The 16,755-nt window shown below is 23.1% G+C and overlaps 2 protein-coding genes across 2 annotated transcripts; one reads left to right on the forward strand and one right to left on the reverse strand.

Annotated features, from left to right (window-relative positions):
- Window positions 1-1,865: 1,865 nt before the first annotated feature.
- Window positions 1,866-3,436, reverse strand: LOC129614005 (peritrophin-1-like). Its single transcript, XM_055528372.1, has 3 exons — window positions 3,287-3,436; window positions 2,850-2,893; window positions 1,866-2,252 (listed from the first exon to the last, which is right to left on the reverse strand). Exons 1-3 carry the CDS (start codon window positions 3,291-3,293, stop codon window positions 2,016-2,018), a joined length of 288 nt encoding a protein of 95 aa, XP_055384347.1. The 5' UTR covers window positions 3,294-3,436; the 3' UTR covers window positions 1,866-2,015.
- A 9,279-nt stretch (window positions 3,437-12,715) lies between these two features.
- LOC129613926 (UDP-glucosyltransferase 2-like) lies at window positions 12,716-14,786 on the forward strand. The gene is made up of 2 exons (XM_055528270.1): window positions 12,716-13,251; window positions 13,312-14,786. Exons 1-2 carry the CDS (start codon window positions 13,008-13,010, stop codon window positions 14,658-14,660), a joined length of 1,593 nt encoding a protein of 530 aa, XP_055384245.1. The 5' UTR covers window positions 12,716-13,007; the 3' UTR covers window positions 14,661-14,786.
- Window positions 14,787-16,755: the final 1,969 nt, after the last annotated feature.

Genomic DNA, 16,755 nt, shown 5'->3' on the forward strand with positions numbered 1-16,755 from the left:
TCCATGCTTATATACTATTATTTTAAATGACTAAATGAATAGCATGTTACTTTACCTTTATATGGTAGGAAAACTTTAAAACTGATTAAATTTTTTTAAAAAAGAAATATATAAATTTATGTATAGTTTTAAAAATTTTATTCTAAGCGTGTAATACAATGTGATAATGAAAAGATAAATGCGACAAACGCAATCTACTTTCTGCGAAATTTGTTCTATATAAATAATAAATCTTTTTAATGTTCACTCAAGTGATCTTATACATTGTGTTAAATGAATTCATTTATTGCTTTTGTTAAATTATGAAATTTCAATCTTTCAAGAAGTTATATTGTTTAATGCATTAAACTGAAAATTAGTTAACCAAGCTAACCAAATGGACATTGTAAGCAAATCAAATAAATTATTTTTTCATGCAACATTACATTTTTCATCGGTATCTTATCCTTTCTTTCCAGAAGCATTATTAACTGGTTTCAAACTATATTATCAATTTCTTCAAATATATAAGATCAAAGTACAAGTATTGAAAATAAACAAAGATATTTTGTATTCCGCTTTAAAAACATCATTTTCCTTCAGCACTTTAAATATTTATTATAATAAATTTTTACTCGAAATTCCCTATTAAACATAAGGATGTAATTTTACATTATCTTTGATACCTTTTTTAATGAAAATTTTATAAGATTTCCTTTTTTGTTTGACAAAGCGAAATAGTTTTTTTTTTTCTTTCCCTTTATGTAATTTTTACATTAAAATCTTAAATTCTATTTTTTATGTCATTATGTTGTTTTTTGAATGGGAAGAAGAAAAAAAAACACCGTACATACATAATAAAAAAACTGAATTTCAGCGAAAGAAACACAATAAAAGGAAAGGAGAAAAGAAAAAAAAAAGAGAAGAATAAATTTTATTTTTTCTGATTTTTCTTATATTCCTTATTGTTTTTTTTGTGAAAAATCTTTTTGTTTGTAACCTACAAAAGACAGCAGTAATGGCAACATCAGCAGGATATAAATGAAAAACTTAATATTATAGATTCGTATGTGTGAGTGTATGTATGTATGTGCGTTTCTGCTTTATTTTCTTTTTTTTTTGTGTGTTCTTTAAGCTCGTTCGTTGTCTCTTTCTTTTATTCTTATTTTTGGGAATATTATTTTTTTTTTGTCTTTTCGAAATTTTTTTCTATGAAAGTTTTCCTTTCTTGTCATCGTTTTTCTTTTTTTTTCTGTTTTTAGTTTTTCTTTTCGATTTTTAAGGTTTTAATTTTTAAAACTAACTTTAAGTATTATATAATAAATCCTTTTTTTTTCTTTTGACTGTAAAACTATGGTACACATATAAATATAGACAAAATTTACAATTGCTGCAGGAGAGAATTTATTTTTTAAGCGGAAATTTATAACATGCATCCATAATAATAGGATTTGCTGAAAATGAAAAATACTAATAAAAGGCTGTAAGTGTTTTTGTTTTTATTTCCTTGAACAAAACAATAAAAAAAGGATAAGCAGAAAATAAACATTTTTTTTTTTATATTTTGAATAAATATTTGAAATTAAATCTTACTTAATTTTGATTTATTAAAATTTTTTTTTTGAATAATTCATTCATTATACGTAATGCATATAATGTGTAATAGGGTTTAAGTTATTGAAAAAATTAAATTTAATTTAAAAATGCAAATTATATAAATTTTAGGTAGTTTAATAAAGAGCACCATTTAATTATTAGAAGTTCTATGACTAAAATATTTTTGTATTTTAATTTAAAATTTGCTTGTAGTTTAAGATGTTTAATATTAAGAAAATTAATGAAAATATTCAATGACTTCTTAAGGAATTTTTGAAAATAAATTAACATTCTTTATTTTTCAATTTTACAAATTTATCTTAATAAAGTTTTCAATATATTTATCAATTTTATAACAAAAAAAAAAGTTTTTTTTTAAATATAATACTTGTATACTGTTTAAAGTTTAAAGAAGTAAAACTTATATGGTATTATATAAATCAAAATGGACATGGTGGATCTTCTTGACCTGCCCATAAACAATTAATATTATTATGACTCCAATATAAGCCGCCAGGGCAATCATGTGGATATGCTAAACCTCGAAGGCATTTATAAAATTTTGTACAATTACCAGGATATCTTAAGTGTACTGGATGTACTGGATCTTCATTTGGACCAGTTGGACATTCTGGATGCGGTTTTGGTTCTTCTCTTTTTATTTGACCTTCAGCATTCTAAAAAAAAATATAGATTAACTATTATATTAAATTTATTTTAATTTTAGGTTGTATAGGTGCTTGCAAACAATGAAATTTTCTGTTTCTTAGTTATGTTTTTTTAAATTTTGAAATATTTACTTCTAATTCAATAATTTTTCCAAGTTTAAAAAGCAAATTTGAAAAAAAAAAACTTCCTTGGGGTAGTGAATTATGTTTTCGAATATCAGTGGATTTGATATTGACTAACTGAAAAATTTTTTTCCGTATAATAGTTATTTAATTTTTCTAATGTATGTAAATATATTATGCAAATTGTATAGTTATGATCTTAAGTTTTACGTAATATTAAACTTGTTTAAGCTTTATTCTATATTTAAAAGTTTACTTCTGTATGTACTAGTAGCCACTTAGCTCTGTATTTAATATAGCTTTTGTAAACAAAATCATCTTATTTGTATATTTAAAATTGTAATTTATTAACTATTTTTTAATATTAACTATCATAAATGTAAAACGCACTTTTTTATGTAATTTAAATGGAATCTCCTTCTACGTTTTAAAATTACCTTACTTAATAATCAATGTCGAAAATTAAAAATTTAAGTAAATTACCTGTAAGAAAACCGTTATCAAAAGAATTATTGCAATACTCCAAGCTGAAAAACAAAATTATAAATGAGATTTTAGAAATTTTTACCATTAATTCTATTTTAATTAATTTATCAAATTTATTAGAAATGTTTGTATTGTAAGAATCCCTTTGAACCAATTACTGTAATCACTTTAATATTTTTTTCATTGGAAAAATGCGATTGCGCGCTCGATACTACAATATTTGATCCCGATTTGAAATAAAACATATACGGTAGCTCAAGTTATAGCAGATTGCCCTGTGGCTTTAAAACTTCACAATCTTTGTCATATAGGAATTTTACATTTAATATTTACAAATTACATAAATATTAAATTTTTTATTTAATGGTTTAATAATCATTATCGTTATTTTTAATTAATTTTCATCAAATTAATTTCATAAAATATTTTTGTACCTTTCATTTTTTTCAACAATAATTATTAAAAATTTTATGTAAAATTTTCAAAAATATTTTAATATCAATAAATTAATTTTATTTTTAATAATTAAATAACAATTTTTTAAGAGGAACTTATTTAAATAAATATTTTAAATAAACTTAGTCAATGAGAAGTTGAAAAATAACTATGATTTGTTTATAAACATTATGGTTTTTTTATATTTAAAAAAAAAATTATAAACTTGATCATTTGATTGTGGTAGTGTAAATAAATAATACTTTAGAATTTTTATACTAGTATGAAATTATCGCGATGATTTTAATGCAAAAAAAACGAATAAAGAGAAAAAATAGAAAAAAAATTTTCATCTTAATTAAGAGGATGACCTCAGGTTAAACACTAAATTTATTTGATATTTTATAATATTTTCTATATGGCATATGTATGTATACTTATATACTAATTATTTAAAAAATTATGATTATTAAAAAAAAATTAATATTTTTTTTTATTTTGCTTTCTGTATTGTTAGGTAATAAGAACAAATTAACAGAACAAGAGATTTTCAGAACTTTGAAATTCTCGTTCTCAGGAAAGCAAGAATTTTTAAATTTAGAATATTTTTTTTAAATCGATTAAAATTTTCAAATTCAAATAATCATTGTGTTATACCGGTTTTACATCTTCAATACTATATGTAAATGCAATTGTAAATAAAACCAGCTTATGTTTAGTATTATGTATGTAATGTAAGTTCGTATAATGTAGTTTTTGTTAAGAGTTGATTTGATCATAAAATTAAGGAAGCAAATGAAATTTGTCTTTTAAGATTGGTGACCTATTTTTTTTTCAAATTAAAACTTGATTTGTCGGAAAAAAATTTTAGTCTAAAATTTTAATTTAGTTGTTAGATCTCCTCAATGAAACAATAAAATGTGCTTTGGTCAATATTCTATTTTGATTAAAAGTTGAAAAAAAAAAAACTTTTAAAACTATAAATTCTCTGTTAAGGAGTAAAAATCTCCGATCTTTTAATATTTATATTTAAATAAGGTACTTCAATGTATGTTTGCTATTTATTTTGTCTATGTAAAAAAACTGTACATATAATATGAGTGTACATATTTAAAATAGTAGATATATATTATAAAACTGAAGAGAAAAATAAGTAATGGCATACTTACATTAAGTTTTTGTATATTTTACAAAGTTTGCAAGGAGATTTATTTATTGATAACAGGACAAAATATTTAAAAAGTGTATTTATTTATGATTTCGAATTGTGAAGAAAAAAAATATGTACATACATACATACTTTATTTTGAGTTAAAATTTAACAAGCAGTTTAATATTACAGGGTGTAATTTTTTTTTATTATTATTTCAATTGAGAGTCTCCTGGACTCTATTTCATCCTATTTTTTTTATTCAACAGGGCTCAATGTTTCAAATTTAAAATCGGAAATTTAAAATCGGATTTAAAATACATTCGCTTAAAAACCGAAGAAATATTAATTTTCATCTGATTTTTATAATAGTTCAAATGTTAATTACACAGCAAATTGAAAATCATTAGAATTTTTTTATTTAAAATATTTTAAGTTAAAATTTTTGTAATATTCACTCTAACTTTTATATTCAACGGATGAATAGCGCGAATTTTTTATAAGTTATAAATTTGGAGCCCTTTTTTTGCTCATTTAGCCGGTTTGGCCCATTAACTACATATTTGTTAGCTTTTAACATATTCTTTATAATTAAAAATTTATTTTTCAACAATTGTCTCGAATTTATCGGTAGGACAACACTAAAAACTAAATTTAAAATACAAAAATATGTTATTACTATAATTTAAATTATATAAAACATTAAACATTTCAAAATTTTTAGAAAATTTTTTAAGCTACCATATGTTAAATGTCTTTTAAAAATGACAACATTTTTAACTTTTTGTTAAAACTTACAAAAATATTAGAATTGAAGGATTTTTTTTTTTGAAACTATTGTTGCAAGTTCATTTTCTAAATACATAAAAGAAAAAAAAACATTTTTAGATTACTTTTACCTGTTGGAACGAAAAAAAAATGAAAGAAAAGTTAAAAATCTTTTTGATCACAAGTAATAACAATGTTTCACCTTAAAAAAAATATACGAGTTTCATTATAAGTGCAAATATGTGTGTGCATCGCACATACATCAAAGAACTTTTCTATTCATCAAAACAACAAAAAAAATCACATTTTAAAAGTAAAAATAATAAAGATTTTTCAAAAGTAAATAGAAAAAGAAAAATAAATAAATTTTATACAATAAAAGGGAAAAAAATAAGAGAAAAACAACATTTGCTTTTATTTAAATATCAAAAACATCATATTTTGCTTTTTTATAAAACAACAAAAAAAAAAAGAAACTGTCTTTTTAGCTTTGAATCATTTGAGAAAACTTTTAGTTCAACTTGCTTTTTGTTAAAAGAATTTCTAAAATTGTTTTTTATCACCTTAAAACTTTCTATTATCCTAAAAGTAATAAAATATGCACTTTTATTATGTTTGTGTCCCATTTGAAAAACAGAAATGATTTTGTTATTTTTTTGAAATCTCAAAAAAAATAATAATAAAAGAAGATGAAGTAAAAATGATTAAATAAATTTTTTTTCTTCTTTTTTTTTTTTAAATTACATTAAATCCATAAAAATAAAAAATGTTTTTGTGATTCAAATAAAAAAAAAATTGCGAATAATAAAATCAAGTTTAAGTTGATAACTTTTAAGTAAATTAAGTTTAAAGTTTTGCATTAACCCTCGATTGCCAACTCGTTTCAGTACTTCTATACTTAGCCAACCGTGAGTAATTATTGCTCACACATCATAAAATTTCCAAATATTAATTATTAAGTAATGTGGCTAGAATTATTTAACATTATTATTGAAAGTCTCATATCGCCTTTCTATGAGTGAATTTTATGACTTTTCTACGATACAAGTGAATTTTACTCACATAGAAGTAAATTCATATTTTTCTTTTTACTTCATTCAAATATTCTTTAAATCATGTTTTAACTGGATTTTTCGTTAATTTAGGATTTGCTCTTATATTCCTTAAATTTGTCTTTATAGCAGAATATTAAAGGCTAATCAGATATTGTTTATTGCTGGTCGCAATTGAAGATGTTAACATTGTGTTATTTGAGTCTAACAAGCCTGTTGAGTTCATCATGAAATTTACCTATGGTTTAAAGTATTCTTTCTCTATTAATGTAGTCGGCATTCTTGAATTCATAGCCTTTGATGCATCGCATTTTTTTCGTATAGATACTTCTATTTTTTAAAGTTTTAATAATGTATTCGTTAATGTTCTACAACTCCTTCTTCTCCATTATTGAAAAAGCATTCCCAACACATTCTATCAATTTAGATAAATTTTATTTTTAATCAAATAATTAAAAAGTTTTTTAATTAAATGCTTTTTATTATATAAATATCAAAGGGGGTTTCGAAGAATATTACAAGTTTTGATTAACGTCATATTTTTAAAATTTGTCTCAATAAAAATTAGTTTATTTTATATAAACTGATTCAATTTAAAAATCTGAATACGTCCATATGAATATTGTATTATCCTTTTTAATTACTGAAATATATCGAATTATAAAATAATAATTTATTAATAATTCTATGGCATGAAATACTTCTGCGTTTTATTCAAATGAATCCCTACATATGCACATACATGAACAAAAAATTTTTAATTAGCAATTTTTAAAATTTCCAGATGATTTAAATTTTTAATTAAATCATATTATTGAAAAACATAAAATACCAAAAAAAATAATATAAAATATGAAATGTTGATTTAATTACTTTATTTAGTATAAAACAATAAATAAATATAATTGCAATTATTAATTAAATATTGGAAAGTTTTTGGTGTAAAATTATGGTTTTTTAAAATTTTAAATATGCACATGTCTGATGTGTGAAATATAAAATTGTGTACATAAATTTATTATTATTTGTACCTTGTGTATATGTGCATTGAATACGTTATAAGGTATTACGTACACAGAAAAATTTTTAAAATTTTCGAATAAAATGATAAAATAATAAAATTGTATTAGCAAAGATATTTGAATTTATTGAAGTCTTGGTGTCATATTATAATGCAGATTATAGTATAAGACATGCAAGGATAAATTTAAAAATTTGAATAATTTCAAATAAAATATTGTTTATTCAATTAGTAAAAATACAAAAATTTAGAAAATATTTTATAAAATATTTATTTTTGAAACATTCAAACCTGTAGGATTTTGTGTATGAAAAGAAAATGATATAAAATGGATATATGTGGATAGTACAGTTAAATTATAATGGAACAATATTACTTTACCTGAATTTTTACAGATTGTACTACATATTTTACATACTGGGTTGTGAATTTAAATGCAGTTCTACATGCTTAAGAAATATGAGAAATGTTTTTAGTAAAATTCCGGTCCATATATAATAAAGTAGCATAATAAAGTGCTTCTAAGTCGCTTCGATTTTCAATTTTTATTCAAAATATTTTTAGATATTGAATTTAATCTATTAATCAAGGATGGAAATCAATTTGGAATAAATAGCCTATTTCACATTTTTGATCCTATCTAACACAATAATTAAGGCGATTTTTTAAAATTTAAGTATTAAGTAAATTAAAAGTTTACTTGCCCATTTCAAAATATCAATGATTATCACTGATTTTAAAATTCAAGTCCATAAAATGTCAAAAAATAATTACATATTTCAAGTCCCAATATTGAAAATTTGCCTTAGTTATGCCATTTATTATATCCCATAATTATTTACTTTAGTTTATTTATTTTATGTTTTCATTTCTAACAATTTTTATTGGAATAAAATTAATAAATTTAATATATCTATTTTATTATTAAATTAGGTATTAATACAAGCATAAAATATGTTGTACGCGGTTATATTTTTGTTTGTATACCAATTTGAAATAAAACATTACCAATTTAGAATATGTTACGTAATTTATAAATTGTTGCTTTATTTTCATATATATATATATATATATATATATATATATATATATACATAATATTAAATTAATTAAAATCATATTATTTACATTTTATTAAATAAAATCTGTTAATTGGAAAACATTAAAATAAAATAAATTTAAATCAATTTATGAATTTATACATAAACATGTATACATACATAAAGGTATTATGATAATGATTTAATTTGTTTGTAATGTGAATTTTAAATTAATTAATTTAATTTGATTATATATATATACCTATTATATTTGTGTATTCATTCCGATAAAGATTAACATAAATATTTTTGAGGTTCATGATTAAAATATTTAAATCTATACAAGAATATATGCCTGAAATTTTAGGTAAAAGTTATGACAATAACATCCTTTTTAAAAAAATTTTCAATAAATTTTTAGAATGTGTAACAACTCAATTGGAAAGGAATGTGTTTATAATTTTTACATTGTCCCCCATGGCTTTTGTGTCTGTATGCGAAACTTATAACTGTACGAACGTATGTTCGAAGAGTGTAATTAAATAGCAGTATATGTAAATAATGGCAAGGTCATAACTCAAAAACTAATTGAGCTAAGGTCATCAAATTTTCACAAAGGATTTTTTTATAGTAAATGCCAGAACCCTATTTAAATTGGACATGATCGAGGTACTAGTTCGGATGGTTGCCATTCAATTTCAAAATTTATTTGGCCTTATCTTAGAAATGATTGAAGCTATGGGATTGAAATTTCGTACAAACGAATATATTCTTAGTGCTGTTAAGTGTAATAAAAATCATTGAAATTTCTTGACTCCTCGTAGTAGCTGCCATACAACTTTAATAGTTGTTTGTTCATATTTTAGAAATTATTGAAATAACATTACAGAAATTTTGCATGAATTAATATGGTAATACGGAAACTTAAAATCATAGTCTGTCTTATAGTCAGCTGTTGCATATTTGTTCTTCCATAGGATAAAAAATTTGTGCTGGTATCATAGAGTTGACATGGTCAGCTCTATTTTTTCTATTATAGAATAGTGTTACAACATAAAATCTCATACAAAGTAATTTTTTTTTTTGCAATAGAATAACATTTTTTTGTTAAAGTGAGTAATGGTAATAAAATATTTACAAAGCTCTTCAAATATAAAATAACAACAAAATATTACAATGTATGTACACATAATTATAATCACAAAACAATAGAAAATGAATATTGCAATTTTTTAATATTTTTAACGTTGTTAAAAAAATTCAAAATTTTATTGAAATTTTATATATAAAATGTAAAATAAACTGTAAAATATAATTTTATAAAAAAATTTAAAAAGCTTTTACCTCTCGAATAATATTATGTTTACGTATCCTATTATATTTTTTTAAAGAGAAATTTTTTATGTATGCCATAGTTATAAAATTACTTTGAATTTTGTATAATATTTATTCTCAAATTACAAGCGCATAAAAATATATGTACAGTGATGGTTTGGTGAGCAATCTAAAGTAATGACAATTGGTATAAATGTTACTACTGTGCAACAAAGCACAGTAAATTTTGTTCAGTAAAATTTTCTAACAATTTATTCTCTTACCATTCTCTTGGTTGTATCCAAAATATCAAAGACAGAAATATTGTTGGCAACAATTTAGGAGTATTTAGTCTATAGGCGATTTTGATTATTTAAATTGATAGAATTATAGAGGTACGGTCGGATCTTTTTTTTGTTTTTGTGAAGTTAACGCCACTGCATGTAATATATGTGTGTGTTATGTGAATAACTTTAATTTATTATTGATATTTTAATTTGATTAGATTTTGTTTACCGAAAACACATAAATTATAAATTTTTAGAAAAAAAAAAAATAGATTTTAAAATACATATTTTTTAAAATAGGGTTTAATTTTGCTTTTAATTCTAAAATGTTTTCAAATTTTTCTAAGTAACTATAAAATTATTTATAGATTGTATACGAATTTATATAATTATGCAAAATTATGAGTAATTCTGTGAATTTTATTCAAATTTCGTGTTAATATTAAAATAGAATTCTGAAAATTAATAATTTTCATATGAGCACTTCCAATTCAATATAATATGCAGCTGGAGTTTTTTGAAATTTTAATTTCGAATTACATAATATCGGAAATTGGAACAAATCAAAATAAATTTTTATTTAAAATTTGTACTTAGAAATTGTACAATATTTTTTTGTTAAAGCATATTATTTGCATTCATTTAAATGCAATTAAGTAAACTCACTATTTCTTTGACAGAAATAGCACAAAAAAGTAGTTGGACGTAAAAGTAGCGATCATGATCATCGGGCATAATATAATTCAATTAAATGATCTTCTATGTTTTACAAATTTATATGGGTGGGTGTTTAAAAATATAAATTCTCAATAATGTTAAAGAGATTTTTGAATAATTTCATCAAGTTGCAATGACTTCCAATTTAGTAATTCGCTTAATACACAAATTTGTGTATACTATAATAAATTGTAAGTATATTGTTTAATAATTTTTACTTTTATAATGGACTTAACTTTTTGCGTTTATGCATTCATTAGTTTCCAAATTTTTTGATTTAACAAAATATGCTTGTTTCACTCAAATTTATGTTTTGCAATTTTTATAATTTCATAATTACCAATATTTGATGGTTTTCGTTTTTTTTTTCAAATTTAATTAAGTGGTTTTCAATAAATTTCTGAAAAAAAATTGTTTGGTATTAGTGTAACTTTTGTTTATTATTCAAAATAAATGAATTACAAAAACAAAATCAAATTTTACTAATCAATGTATATAGCATTGTAATTGATTATCTGATTAGCTTTTTAAATCGCATATATACGTACAAGATTTTCCATATTAATTTTTAAGGGAATTATGTAACATAATTAGATTTTGGTTTAAATTAATTAAAATATTGTTTGTGTTTGTAAATGCAATGCAATAATCCAAGAATTTAAAAATATATTTACAAAAATTTAAATTATTGAACTATGGATTTTTTATTTACTTTATATATACATAATTGGAATGTATTGTTTTACAGCGTATACTCTTCATTTTTTCCATGTAAAATAACGTATTTGCATTTTTTCAATGTTTGTATTCAAGAATAAAAGGTTTATTGATTAGTGTAATAATATTAGTGTAATAAATTTAAAAATTGATTTTGCTAATAAATTTTGATAAGCAAGCTATAAAGGCATTGAAATTCACATTCAAAATTGTAGCGTCAATTGCAAACTGCATTATTCACCATTTCTCTATTGGTCTACGATCTCAATTTTATTAAAACATATCTTTGTCACATAATATGTGGGTATTTATTTTGTTGAGCTAAAATAAAATTATGTGTTTTATGAGACAATAAATTTAAAATATACATACAGACATACCTATAAATAGTTCAATTTCTAATTCCTTTTGCTCGATTTACCTTGCTTTTAGTTTTCTCATCAAAAATATCAAATTATTTCATTATATCTCTTTTAGATAAAAATATTTTACTATTACATACTAAACACTTTGATGTTATAAATTACAAAAGTGTAATATTTAATAGCGTCTGTATAATAAATTTTGTTTGCTTTTTCAGTTGGGTTTCACAAACAACCGCAACACTATTTTTAGTACAATTTATAGATTTATTTAATAGAATAGCTTTAATATTTAGGATTGAATAGAATTTTCGTTCATTAAAGTACATTTTCAATTTATATATTCGGTTCTTCCATGTTGTTATTTTGTGAACTTAACCCTATACTACTTATGGATGGCAGATGGCACACCACGCCTTGTCTTTATGTGCATCGCTCTTCTCATCGCTTTATCTCATCGCATTTCCCTGGTCTTTATGTACATTGCTATGACATTCTATCTATAATGTTTGCTGATATTGTTATTCAAATCCCTCCTTTTTGCGTGGACCAACGATTGGTTATTATTCTCATAGCTCATCAGTCTCATTGACTTATTTATTTATTATCTGAATTTTCTTTTTTATACTATTTTTTTTTGCTAATTTCTGATTTGAATTTTCTCTCTTTCTAGTGTTAGCAAATCAACCGGCGTTACACTTGCCAAGTCAGCCAGCCATAAAGCTCCTCTGTGCGGTACCGATGTAAAAAGCTTCTTAAAATGTTTTTCACGGAGACATCTGCCCGCATGTGCGTCTTATTTGATGCCATTAAATACAAGGAATTTTTCGCTTTCCTATTGAGCAAAGTGACATCGGGCTAAAAAATTTTCACAAACATTTTTCGTTTTATTTTTATTTGCCCTCTTACACATTTTTTTTTTTTGTTATTTCTTACACCATAAAATCCCAATAAATATACAATAATTCAAAAGTTTATTTTTAACGTTTGAATTGGTTGTAATCTTATCGAAGCGTCTATCTGCCTATATATCTGAAAAAAAAAAACAAAAATTAGAAAATGTTTACATAAATAGTTTTTGTTGATATTTTGAAAGAGGCTGAAAGATATTGTTAGTTTATAGTAAATTTTAGTGTAAGTTGTGAGAATGTGCATTTCGGACTTAGATTTTGATAAAAACATATGATTAAAAAATGTGAAATAATTTTTTATTAAATAAAATTTTTTTAATATTTAGTCATATTTATATTCAATTAATTTGCAATTAAAATTGTACATTGATTGACAGCAAAATGAATTTCACGCACATTTTTAGTCTTTTATTTATATTATTACTTTTTGTTACTGCAAATGGATACAAAATTCTTGGAATTTTTCCAACAATGGCAAAATCACATTTTATTGTTGGTTCTTCATTGATGAAAGGTCTAGTTGATAAGGGACATGAAGTGACTGTAATATCAGCTTTTCCTCAATCAACACCATTGAAAAATTGGCGGGATATTCCAACTCCAGCAATAGTTGAAAAAACCAAGAGTATATAAGAAAAAATATTTAAAATTTTTAAGTAATTAAATACATTTATTTCTTTTTTAGTTCTTATTGACAATGTAGCTCAAAAAACTAATCCATGGTCGTTTGAAGTTATCATGAATTTATCTGAAATGGGTGTATGGTTTGCAGAAATAATGTTATATGAGCCTGCTGTTCAACAACTTTTACATTCGAATGAAACATTTGATCTTATAATATTAGAAATTTTTGCTAACGAGGCTCATTTAGGATTTGCTGCAAAATTTAATGCACCTATTGTTGGAATTTCGGCATTTGGTGCAAATATATGGAACTCAGATATGGTTGGAAATCCATCACCTCCATCATATATACCAAATCATTTTGTTCAGTTAACAGATCATATGAATTTATTTGAAAGAATCAAAAATTTATTTGTTGTTATATTCGAAAGGATTTATAACGATTTAATTTATTTACCAAAACAAAAATATCTATATGAAACAATGTTTCCAGGTGATGAAAAACCAGATTTTTATGAATTACGCAAAAATGTTTCTTTAATATTATTAAATAATCATTTTTCTGTAAGTTTTCCAAGGCCATTAGTTCCTAATATGATAGAAGTCGGTGGTATGCATATACATCGTGAAAGAAAACCTTTACCTAATGATATAAAAGAATTTTTAGATGAAGCAATTGATGGTGCCATTTATTTTTCAATGGGATCCGTTGTTAAATCCAATACGTTGCCAATAAAAAAGCTTGAAGATATTTTACGAGTATTTGGTAGTCTAAAACAACGAATTTTATGGAAATGGGAAGATGAAGAACTGCCAGGGAAATCAGATAATATTTTAATAAGAAATTGGTTCCCTCAGGATGATGTTTTATCACACCCAAATATTAAATTGTTTATTACTCATGGTGGTCTTTTAAGTACTATTGAGGCAATTTATCATGGTGTCCCAATTTTAGGAGTACCAGTGTATGGAGATCAATTTTGGAATACTTTAAGAGCTGAAAAAGCTGGACTTGGTCTTAGCGTCCCTTTAGAAGATTTGACAAGAGAAAATCTTGATGATGCTATTAAAAGAATTTTAAATAGTTCAATATTTAAAATCAAAGCAAAAGAAGTTTCAAAAATATATAAAGATCAGCCTTTAACACCATTAGAAACTGCTATTTTCTGGGTTGAATATGTAGCACGTCATAAAGGTGCAGTACATTTAAAGTCTGGTGGGCAAGAATTATCTTTTATTGAATACCATAATTTAGATGTTTGGGCTATTATTTTAATGGCTTTCTTCATACCTTTATGTTTGGTGCAAATGTGTTTGAGATCAATTTGTAGAAAAATTTGCCGCAAAAACAAAAAAGAAGAGGTGTCACAAAAAAAACCTAAGAAATCGAAAAAACAAAAGGAAAATTAGAGTTAATGCTTTGTTGTTTAATAAGTTTTTTGTTTTATGTCTAAGATGAACATTAATAATTCAACACTATTAATTTTTAATGTAAAATCAAAATTTGATTAAAGAGGAAATAACGTTTAAACTAAAGATCAATTTTAATTTTTTTAAGTTTTTATTAAACTTGTTAACTATAACAACCAAAACTAAGAAAGCATTTAAAGAAAACTATTTATGCCATTCGTTAGCACTAGTGTCGGGTCCATCAAGTATTAAAATCCTACTTGATAGTATTATTGTAATTTGAAAACAAAAATAATAATTATTAATTTGCAATGAAATTAACAAGACTAATTAGCAACAAGTAAATGCAATAGTTGTGACACATGGAAAAAAATAATTAATTTATTTGCCGGGCGTTCAAAAAATTATCATTTATTGCATTTGTAATAATACTGAGTTTGTCTTTTTCGAAATTCATAAAATTTTCCATATTTGATTAAAAGTAAATAAGTAATTTCTTTATATGTTATAATTAATAACAGAAAATTTACTAAGTTAGTATTTCTTGTAATGTTTTTTAAAAATACATGCATATTTTGAAATCTATAGGAAAATTTTTATTGCATTTATTTACTAAAAATTTTACAACAGTGTTATCATTTTTAAAAATTTTATAATATTTTTGTTAGGTTAACAAATACTCGTTGATTATTAAATAATCAAAAAATTCGGTTATTCAACTCTGATAGATAAGAGTGGTCCAACAACCAATCAAATAAAAAGATTTTATAATCCCAGACTACGTCATATTATGCATATTACGTATATGCATATGCTGATAGGGTGAAAATTAAATAACATTATGTTTTATGTTATCGAACGAAACTGTTTAAGAATAGTTAAGGTTTAGAGAAAGAAAAAAGTTGTAAGATTGTTTAATATTTATGTATTTTAAATGGTCTATATAGTATAGTTTAGTTTTTATACAGGGTCCCAGCAGAGGGTTAATGCGAACTTATTTAAAAACATAAATTTTAAATTGAAAATACCAAAAAAAAATTGTTAAAGAAATTATAACACTTTAGTATAGAAAGAAGGCAATGTTGTGATTACTTAATATATTACTTAATATCAAGTATATTGAAAACTGCTATACAAAGTTATAAAATGCTTAATCATCATGATTGGTTTATCAAACCAGAAATATTACTTGTAATTTAATTGTTGTATACAACAAAGCAAAGAATTCAAGAAAAAAATATGTTTTTTATTAAGGTATAACACTTAAATTAACTCATAATATTCTAGTAAAAATATAAATATAGTATGTCCAAGTGTGTGTACCTACTTAGATATAATATGCAGGTGTATGTTTGTAACGTGAGATACCAACATTTTTAAGTTAGTTTTTTGATATTTTTAGCTTTTTCATTTTAATTTTCAGTACTTAAATCAAATTTTGATTTTTACGAGTATGAAGGTCTTAGAATTAGTAGTATATGTCTTAGTAGTTCTATATTATTTTGTATTATTGGTATTCTATTAAGTTTACGATTTTTCTTATCATTTCAAGAATTAAGTAAAGGAAAAATGTGTCTTTGGTTCAAGGTAAAGGTTCGTAGTACTTCTTAACGAATGTTAATATTATCTGTTTGAGAACATATTCTAAGTAAATCTCTAAACAAAATGCAGATCTAACGTCAACTAAATTTGTACATAACAATCAAAATGCATTGCTGATAAAGTCAAGTTAACGCTATAAATCTGTATTTTAGTAGATGCTTTGTGTTATTCCAAGTTTGTGCCGGTTTATATTAAAAACAACCATTTCTTTTTAGCTTTCATTTTTTTTATTTTAAAATACTTAATCTTCTATTGAAAAACACCTGTTGACTAAAAAAATATAGGTATGAAACAGGGGATATAACCAATTATCATTTATTTTGTTTTCTTTCTTATGAACATAAACTTATCGCGTATATTTTAAGTGCATATTTTTAGTGCAAATTATTATTCTTTCAAGCGAAGCATAACAAAATCGTATTTGATTGATAATATTATACTTTACTACGAGTCTATGTCAGGTTTTTACGCATACATACTTATGCATATGAAA

The sequence above is a fragment of the Condylostylus longicornis genome, unplaced genomic scaffold, assembly GCF_029603195.1.
Source record: "Condylostylus longicornis isolate FDR11 unplaced genomic scaffold, ASM2960319v2 ptg000098l, whole genome shotgun sequence".
Lineage (NCBI taxonomy): Eukaryota > Metazoa > Arthropoda > Insecta > Diptera > Dolichopodidae > Condylostylus > Condylostylus longicornis.

Excerpts from the sequence above, each read along its gene's own strand:
- LOC129614005 (XM_055528372.1), bottom strand. Across the intron at positions 2,253-2,849 it reads TGATAACGGTTTTCTTACAG|AATGCTGAAGGTCAAATAAA; the intron begins GTAATTTACTTA and ends ATTTTTTTTTAG.
- LOC129613926 (XM_055528270.1), top strand. The coding sequence starts at position 13,008 with ATGAATTTCACGCACATTTTTAGTCTTTTATTTATATTATTACTTTTT. Across the intron at positions 13,252-13,311 it reads AATAGTTGAAAAAACCAAGA|TTCTTATTGACAATGTAGCT; the intron begins GTATATAAGAAA and ends TTTCTTTTTTAG.